This window comes from Silene latifolia, chromosome 11 (assembly GCF_048544455.1).
Source record: "Silene latifolia isolate original U9 population chromosome 11, ASM4854445v1, whole genome shotgun sequence".
Classification (NCBI taxonomy): domain Eukaryota; kingdom Viridiplantae; phylum Streptophyta; class Magnoliopsida; order Caryophyllales; family Caryophyllaceae; genus Silene; species Silene latifolia.
The window spans coordinates 86,053,911-86,061,897 of record NC_133536.1 but is presented as its reverse complement, the minus strand read 5'-3'; the positions used below and the strand labels follow the sequence as shown (position 1 = coordinate 86,061,897).

The window sequence follows — 7,987 nt, the reverse complement described above, 5'->3', positions numbered from 1 at the left end:
AGGTGGTAGGAGTAGGAAGTATTATTTAAGGTTGGGTGTAAATACATAAATAGTTGTCATAGATACATCCATTAATATCCCAGGATACACAAATCAATTTGTGTATCTGAGTTAATAATATGTGTATCTGAATTAATCAATTTGTGTATCTGAATTAGTAATAAAGTGTATCTGGCTTCTGAGATGGCCATTATGCTCAAATCCCTGCATCGTTGTTTATCAACTTTCTTACAATCAACTGTTGCTAAACACTAGGAGTAGAATGATTGATTTGGGTTAATGACAGCCCTTTTGCATATGTAGAAACACAAAAAACTTAAATGAGTGATGAGAAGGTTTTACACGAGAGAACACCTCATTAACTCTTTACAAGTCAAATGAGAACACAGCCGTATGGGCGGTCTCACATGTAATACTAATTCATGGAGCAGCACAAAATAGCGTCAACAATCACCATGACACATGCTAATAATAACCACCACCAAAGATTTCTAATCACACTCTGAGATTAATTTCTAGCGCCATCACAAAGAAAAAATACAATGCATTCGAACATTCAGTATAATATGGTGCTAGCCATGTTGGCTGAAGTCAGATTTAGAGGGTAGGTCATGATCCAATATCCAATCAGGTCAAACTGAAATACTCCCACTCTACTGGACCTTTTCCCTCCCTCCATTTCCTTACAGAGCTTGTTTCCCATTAACTGAACTTACAAAAGCCAATGAGCTTGTCAATAGCTTAGAAATTTAAACAATCCTCTTCTCTTGCAACATAACCACATATAACAAGGTGATGCTAAAACAGGAATTCAGAAACTTCTGGACACACACCAGCACAGGACTGCATAAGCAACAATATTGTTTCTCATATAGTCTTGAAGTTCTCCAGCACAGGACTGCATGAGCACAGTTGATTTGTGTATCTTGTAGTACTAGCTTGCGTATCTGCGGTCATATATTATGAAACCACCACTCACCATTTCACGATCACCACCACTGACCAACCCTATCCACGACTAACACCTTGCCCACCATGCAACACCCTCCATCAACCTCACCCATGAACCATCACCATCAATATCAACATCGACCCCTCAACGACGCCGTCCCTACATGACCGACCCTTACTGGCGAACTTCCTCCCACCGGCGCCCTCTCTCCCATTTGGACCCCTCATCATCGATAGTCCATCACGAGCATCACTACGGCGACCTACGCAACCTACCTGTGACTACCACATAGCGTAACCGTACGCCAATTACTTTTTTTTTCTTCACAAAACGCGATTGAAATGTTAGATCTACCAAAAACGAAATAATATTTCAAAAATTAATTTGATCAAGCGAGGTTATCGGGAAATTTGGAGCCGGATAATGATCTCCGTCGACGTTTTCGTCGCCGGCGAAGGTGACGAATGAAGCTGGAGGTTGGGCGGGTTCATGGGCGTAGCTAGCAACAGAGAATCGTTAGGTTCCGACAGTTGTCATGATGGCTGGAAGCTGCGACGAGTGGTGGTGGTGGTGGTGATGGACTGATGGTGGGGACGATGGTGGGGACGGGAGAGGATAGAAGGAAACATAAGGTACATGTGGGATTTGTGTGTTTGTTATGCGGGACTGATTGTTTCAATATAAGGGATGATCTTGGTAGTTCGTACGGTTCGTATTATATTTTAGTTCGTACGGGATCCCGCCCCTATATATATATATATATATATATATATAAATCAGGATCTCGTGCGAACTAATATTCAATGCGAACTGTACGAACCAACCTAAAAGACCCAATATACCAGATATTCAACTCAACAGCCCAATGCTTTACCCCCAATGGCCCAATCCTATCTTCCTTCTTCCCATCATTATCTAACAACAACTACCACCACTCACTAACGTCGGTCACCTCGACGCCACTTCCGACACCAGAAACCTAGACACCGGCCACCTTAACACCATATTCAGACGACGACAACTAACTCATCTTGTTTTTCCTCTCCACTGACTTACTCTCATCAAGACGCAAATCTTCATTGTATCATTCGCCGACGCCGACCTTTAATTCAGACGTCGCCGGCGACGTTGCTTAGCCTCCCTTGAGCTTGTCTTCATATCTGAACTTTAAATCACTATATCTTATTATTATAAAAACGATGAAGAAAGGAAATCGATATTGTTGATTGCGTGTTGGTTGGGGGGGATAGACGGTTGCTTGCGTGGTGGTCGTCTAGGAGGGTGATTGTGATAGTGTTGGTGGTGATATATGGTGTTTTGGGTCTCACGGTGGCTTTAATAGATGGTGAGTGTGGTTGTATGGTGGTGTGGTTTACCGGTGGAAGTCCGATGTATGGTCAGAGGTGAGAGAAAGGAGCATGATACTGGTTAGTGACGATATCCTTGGGGTCGGCAGCATGGTGATGGTAGCGGTGGTGGTGGATAGTGATGTGGTGGTGGAGCGGTGGATACACAAAATACCAGCCCGGATACACAAGGTATTACTATCGAATGCACAAATTGTACTTACACATAGTATTAGTACCGGATACACAAGGTATTACTATCGGATACACGATTTGTGTATTCGATAGTAATACCTTGTGTATCTGGTACTAACACTATGTGTAAGTACAGAAACCACTGAACAATATAATCGATCAAGTTAGCAATCATATTCAGAAATAATGATACAAATATTGGAAATGTTTGGATAACATTTTTATCAGGTAATGCGTTGGCATTAATCCTTTGAATTTGCATTCATTTACTTCCCCCACTTGTTTGGATTTGTACCATCCTAAGGTAAAGGGCGTTGATGTCACAAGCAGACTGAGTAAAATATGTCACCAAGAAGGTTTGGAATTTGAGCAGGTCGCTTTAGAGTTCATTGTTGCTAAATGTAATGGTTCAATGCGAGATGCTGAGATGATGCTTGATCAGCTCAGTTTGCTTGTAAACCAAATTACTATGACCTTAGCGTATAAACTTGTGAGTGTTAAGTTATACGAGTAATTATTGCTTGTTTGTGTAATGCCATTGACAAAAATTCACTCATTTGTTAAAAAATTTCAGGTTGGAAGTGTCTCAAACGATGAGCTTCTTGACTTACTTGATCTCGCTCTGTAGCTGACACTTCAAATACGGTAAAAAAGGCAATGGAGCTCATGAGATCGAGGATTGACCATATGCAACTAATATCCCAGCTAGCCAATATCATTATGGATGTTCTTGCTGGGAAATGTCCGGAAGAAGATTCTGAAGCCCGGAAGACTCTTTTGAGAAAACATGCTTGTAAGTCTAATAATCTATGCTCAAAAACAGATGAGATAATTTCCTTTTGAACCAAGCCATTAATATTATAACTAAATGAAGAATACATATTCTCATACAATACTCACTGTGATGTACGCTAGCTGGAATTTAGTCCCCTGGTTTTAGAAATTTTGTGGCATATGAACGGTAACTCGATAACTATCCTTTTATAGTAATACATAGGTGTTGTATAGCTGATAAATATTCCCATCCCCGATAAGGCGACAAGTCATGGTGCTATAAGCTACTGCATTGACGTATCTAACTCGTAAGCTCAAAAGGGTCTTTCTGAGCCAGTAAACATGTTTATTCTTTTGTACAGCTGATATGGATTTACAGAAGCTTCGCCGTGCATTGAAGACACTTTCGGACAGCGATAAACAGCTAAGGATGTGCAAAAATCAAACAACATGACATACTATAGGTCTGCTGCAGTTAAACTCTATGGATCCTTCTTTCTCAGACCCAAACGAGTCGAGGTTATCCGTTAGAATTGCAAATTCTAAAGGTCAGTTTTGCTAACTCTTTGGTTATAAAGCAATTTATGTGCAACCTTGATTCTAGTATATATGTAGTCTATTGGTGAGGTGCAATACTGTAACTTAGGCATTGATTAATTGGTTTTAGCTGCAGATGTTGACTGTTGCAATACATCATCCCCTGACGAGAGATCAAAGCATCGTGTTACATATGACTGTGAGATGCCCCCTTTGTTTTTCTCTGCTTTCAGCTTGAGTGAATTTCAATGGGCTTGTTTGTATGGCATTACAGATCTGGCGGTGGTTGAACTGGAATTTCAACATCCAGATTATGCCTCCAAGGCCGAGAAATCCTGGAACTTGATTGCAAGTTCACTTCAGTCTGTTCTCAGATGTAATGTGGAGATTAGGATCAACCTCACTGCTGGCTCTGCTAAACCGAAAAGAACATCTTTCAGTTTACGATTAATGAATTAGTAGAGGGAAAACCAAGAAATGTAGCAATGAATTGAACAAATGCAAATTATAATGGTGTCAATGTTACCGAAGACAGTACAAAAACAAAATATTTGGACTTTTTAGCAGTTTAACTGTTGAAGTAAAACAGGTAGGGGAGTTGAATTTGTGTTTAAAAAGTGTGGTTGATGGATGGATGATGAATTATGTCATTCTTAAATTCAGTCACCCAAATGTTCTTCCTACGTTTTCACATTTCTTATTTTGAGTTGCTATCATTTTTGGAACCCACCAGGCCGCCATTGATTGAAATATCGATTTTATGGTAAAGTTGTTCTTCAGGTATTGTCCATCACATATGAGAATTTGTGCTTCCGGATATCGACGTTACGGGACATGATAAAAAAGAGTTCAATCGTACGTGAACCCACTTTAATTAGAGGTGCGAGGCAGTAGCTAATATTGATGTTACGAGAAATGTATTTATCACACATTTTAATGTATCTAATTTGTTATATCTAAATTATAAACCGTAATTACTTCTATAGAAATTTTTAATGAACATTCATTGGCCACGGTTACAGGTAGGAGTATTACACTCCTTTAGATTGTTAAGCTAAATACACCCCTTTACCTTACTAGATACACGTGAGCATATGGCAAACTAGAAACACTCTTTTACTTTGCTAGATATACTTCTTTAGATTGCTAAATACACTCATTTACCTTCCTAGATACACATTTCTCGCAAACTAGATATGCATCTATGACATGCTAGATACGCTCCTTTAAATTTATAAATACACTCATTTACTCTGCTAGATACACATCTCTAGCATACTAGATACACTCTTTTAGATTGCTAAATACACTCCTTTATCTTACAAAATACACTTCTTTACCTTGCTATATACACTCCTTTACTTTGCTAAGTGCACTCCATCTAATTACCTTCCAAGTTCTAACTTTTTATATCAAAATGATTCATCGGTTCAATGCAACTTATATATACTGCGTAGAATACCGAACAAAGATTCTGAATGATTCATCATACATGTTAGTTTACAATCCCAGTTCCAAAACTGAATATACAAAACCCATAACTACATACAATTCGAAGTTCAATAACAAATTCATGCTATAATAGATTAAAAGATAATGAAAGTAAACAGTAAATAAAGGGCAGGTGCACAAATTAGCCATTCACATAAAATACATGAAATAATCTACAAAAATATGAAACCTTTCCAGGAGTAGTAGTTTTTAAAGAAAGAGAAATGGAAGCAATTGAATGATGTCAAATCCTTAATCAAACGATGTCAACGAAGCTTCATCCTTCCCCAATATTTATCACCCTCCCTTTCAACCATTAAATCGACCGGACCGCCTCAACAAAACCACCAACATCTTCACCTTTGACTATCTAGATACGGGCGATGATGAGGACTATGCGGAAGGAAAAGGAGAGATGAATAAGAATGGCGCCGGTGATGGTGGCCTTGGAGTTACGCCGGCGTGAGCTATGTCGGTGCTCCGGAGGTAATGATCGTGGTGGTGTGGTTGAGGGAAATTTTCTGTAGAAGGAGAGAGATGAATGTTTTAAAAGCATATGGTATGTCGGTATGATTTAAAATAACAGCTTAATGGATTATTGGTAATCTGACGGCCCTATAGTGTAGTTCGTACGGTTCGTACGAAAGTCAAGTTCGTACGAGATCTCGCCCATATATATATATATATATATATATATATATATATATATATATATATATATATATATATATATATATATATATATATATATATATATATATATATATATATATATATACATAGAATTAGGATCACATGAGTCCACCCTATTTTTTTGAGTCCGTGAGTCCATGATATAATATCACACGTTATATTAAATAATATCACAGTTTACAGTATCACACGTTATACTAAAAAATATCACAGCTGGAAAAAAAAACTTTTTGAAAAAAAAAATCGTGATATTGTTTTGTAGTACAATATCACACGTTATGCTAAACAATATCATACGTTATACTAAACAATATCACAGCTTTCACGAAAAAAAAATTGTTAAAAAAAATTTCGTGATATTGTTTTGTAATACAATATCACAAGTTATGCTAAACAATATCAGACGTTATACTAAACAATATCACAGCTTACACGAAAAAGAAAAATTTCCGAAAAAAAAAAATTTCGAAAAAAATAACCAGAAAAAAAAATTTCGAAAAAAAAAAATTTTCGAAAAAAAAAAATAATTCGTGATATTGTTTTGTATAGTGCGTGATATTGTTTTATGGACTCATGAACTCAAATATTTAGGTGGACTCACCGGATCCTACCTCTATATATATATATATATATATATATATATATATATATATATATATATATATATATATATATAGAATTAGGATCACATGAGTCCACCCTATCTTTTTGAGTCCCGTGAGTCCACTTATGTATCACACGTAGCACACAAAAATATCACGTTTTTTTTACCAAAAAAAAAAAATTAATAATTTTTTTTAAAAAAAAAAAAATCAAGGTGTGATATTGTTTAGTATAACCTGTGATATTGTATCTGAGTCTGTGAGTCCAGTAAAATGTATCACAAGTTATACAAAACAATATCACACCTTACGATAAATAATATCACTGGTTCTACTAAACAATATCACGAGTTATACTATACAATATCACACCACTGAACCTAATTCCGCCTTTCACTCCGCCTTTCACCACCTTCATTGTCAGGTCGGTTGACTATTACCCTGGAGAATTAATCATTTTAGTAATTGAGTACGTCCATTTCAGGAGCGTGTCTTGGATCAATTGATCAACTTCGTGGTTTTATTTTTCAACAGTTGATCTCCTAGTAATACTCTGAAATACGAAAATCAGAACTTCCATTGTTTCACAACACAGTAACATGAGGATTCTTATACACACCATTCCAATCATTTGGCTCAAAACCGCTAACGCGCTGTACGAAACCCTAACCCTAGCACTTGTGAATTGTGATATGTTGTTTAATCTATATTTAGTAAACATCATTTAGAAACTTAAACAAGAACATTCCATATTAAATTTCTAGGGTTAATTATTCAAGTAATGCTTCCCGTTTAATGCCTCGTAAATTAAATTCCAATAGAATTGCTTGTTCAATCAAACATTTCCTTAATTCAATGTCACTTGACTAGAATTAACTCAATCTAATTGAATAATTAAGAATCTAGCAGAAAAAATGCTGTAAATTCGATTCAAAACTTCAATGAATTGATCGATTATTCAACCGGGATTAAGTAAGTTAACAATGACGGTGCAATCAATAAGCAAATCATAAACTTTCTTCTTCAAATCATCATGGATCCTTCTAGCATTTAACAATCGAATTAATCCATTATTCAACCGAATTAATTAAACTAACAATGACGGCGCAATCAATAAGCAAATCATAAACATTCTTCCAAAATCCAAATCATCCAAATCAACAATGGAAGTTTTGATTTTCGTATTTCAAATTAATTTAAAGAACATATTAAAAGAGCCTAGACAAGGTTGAAGAGCCTAGACGGTCTGCTGATGTGGTATGTGGGGTACGGTCATATGGTATTTGCGTGAGGTAAAGGAATTTCGTGAGATCAATTTTTGATCCAACGGTTCCTATATTAGTGTAGGTTCGTGATATTCTTTTGTATAGCGTATGATACATAAGTGGACTCACGGG

At 36.7% G+C, this 7,987-nt stretch overlaps 1 protein-coding gene across 9 annotated transcripts; it reads left to right on the top strand.

Moving 5' to 3' along the window:
• The first annotated feature begins 1,777 nt into the window (after positions 1-1,777).
• LOC141611787 (protein STICHEL-like 2) lies at positions 1,778-4,704 on the top strand. 9 transcript variants are annotated; one of them, XM_074430413.1, is made up of 5 exons: positions 1,778-2,490; positions 2,798-2,983; positions 3,068-3,286; positions 3,630-3,815; positions 3,935-4,704. In XM_074430413.1, the coding sequence occupies exons 4-5, from the start codon at positions 3,752-3,754 to the stop codon at positions 4,261-4,263; spliced, it is 393 nt and encodes a 130-aa protein (XP_074286514.1). In that variant the 5' UTR covers positions 1,778-2,490; positions 2,798-2,983; positions 3,068-3,286; positions 3,630-3,751; the 3' UTR covers positions 4,264-4,704. The 9 variants fall into 9 exon arrangements, 8 of the variants coding, with proteins under 8 accessions (XP_074286514.1, XP_074286510.1, XP_074286517.1 ...); XR_012528752.1 differs by lacking the exon at positions 2,798-2,983 and having other exon boundaries at positions 3,941-4,701; XM_074430409.1 differs by lacking the exon at positions 2,798-2,983.
• The last annotated feature ends 3,283 nt before the right edge of the window (positions 4,705-7,987 follow it).

Bases quoted from the DNA above. Each gene is read 5' to 3' on its own strand.
- LOC141611787 (XM_074430409.1), top strand. From the start codon at position 3,752: ATGGATCCTTCTTTCTCAGACCCAAACGAGTCGAGGTTATCCGTTAGA. The intron at 3,816-3,934 runs GTCAGTTTTGCT...AATTGGTTTTAG, and splicing joins TAGAATTGCAAATTCTAAAG to CTGCAGATGTTGACTGTTGC.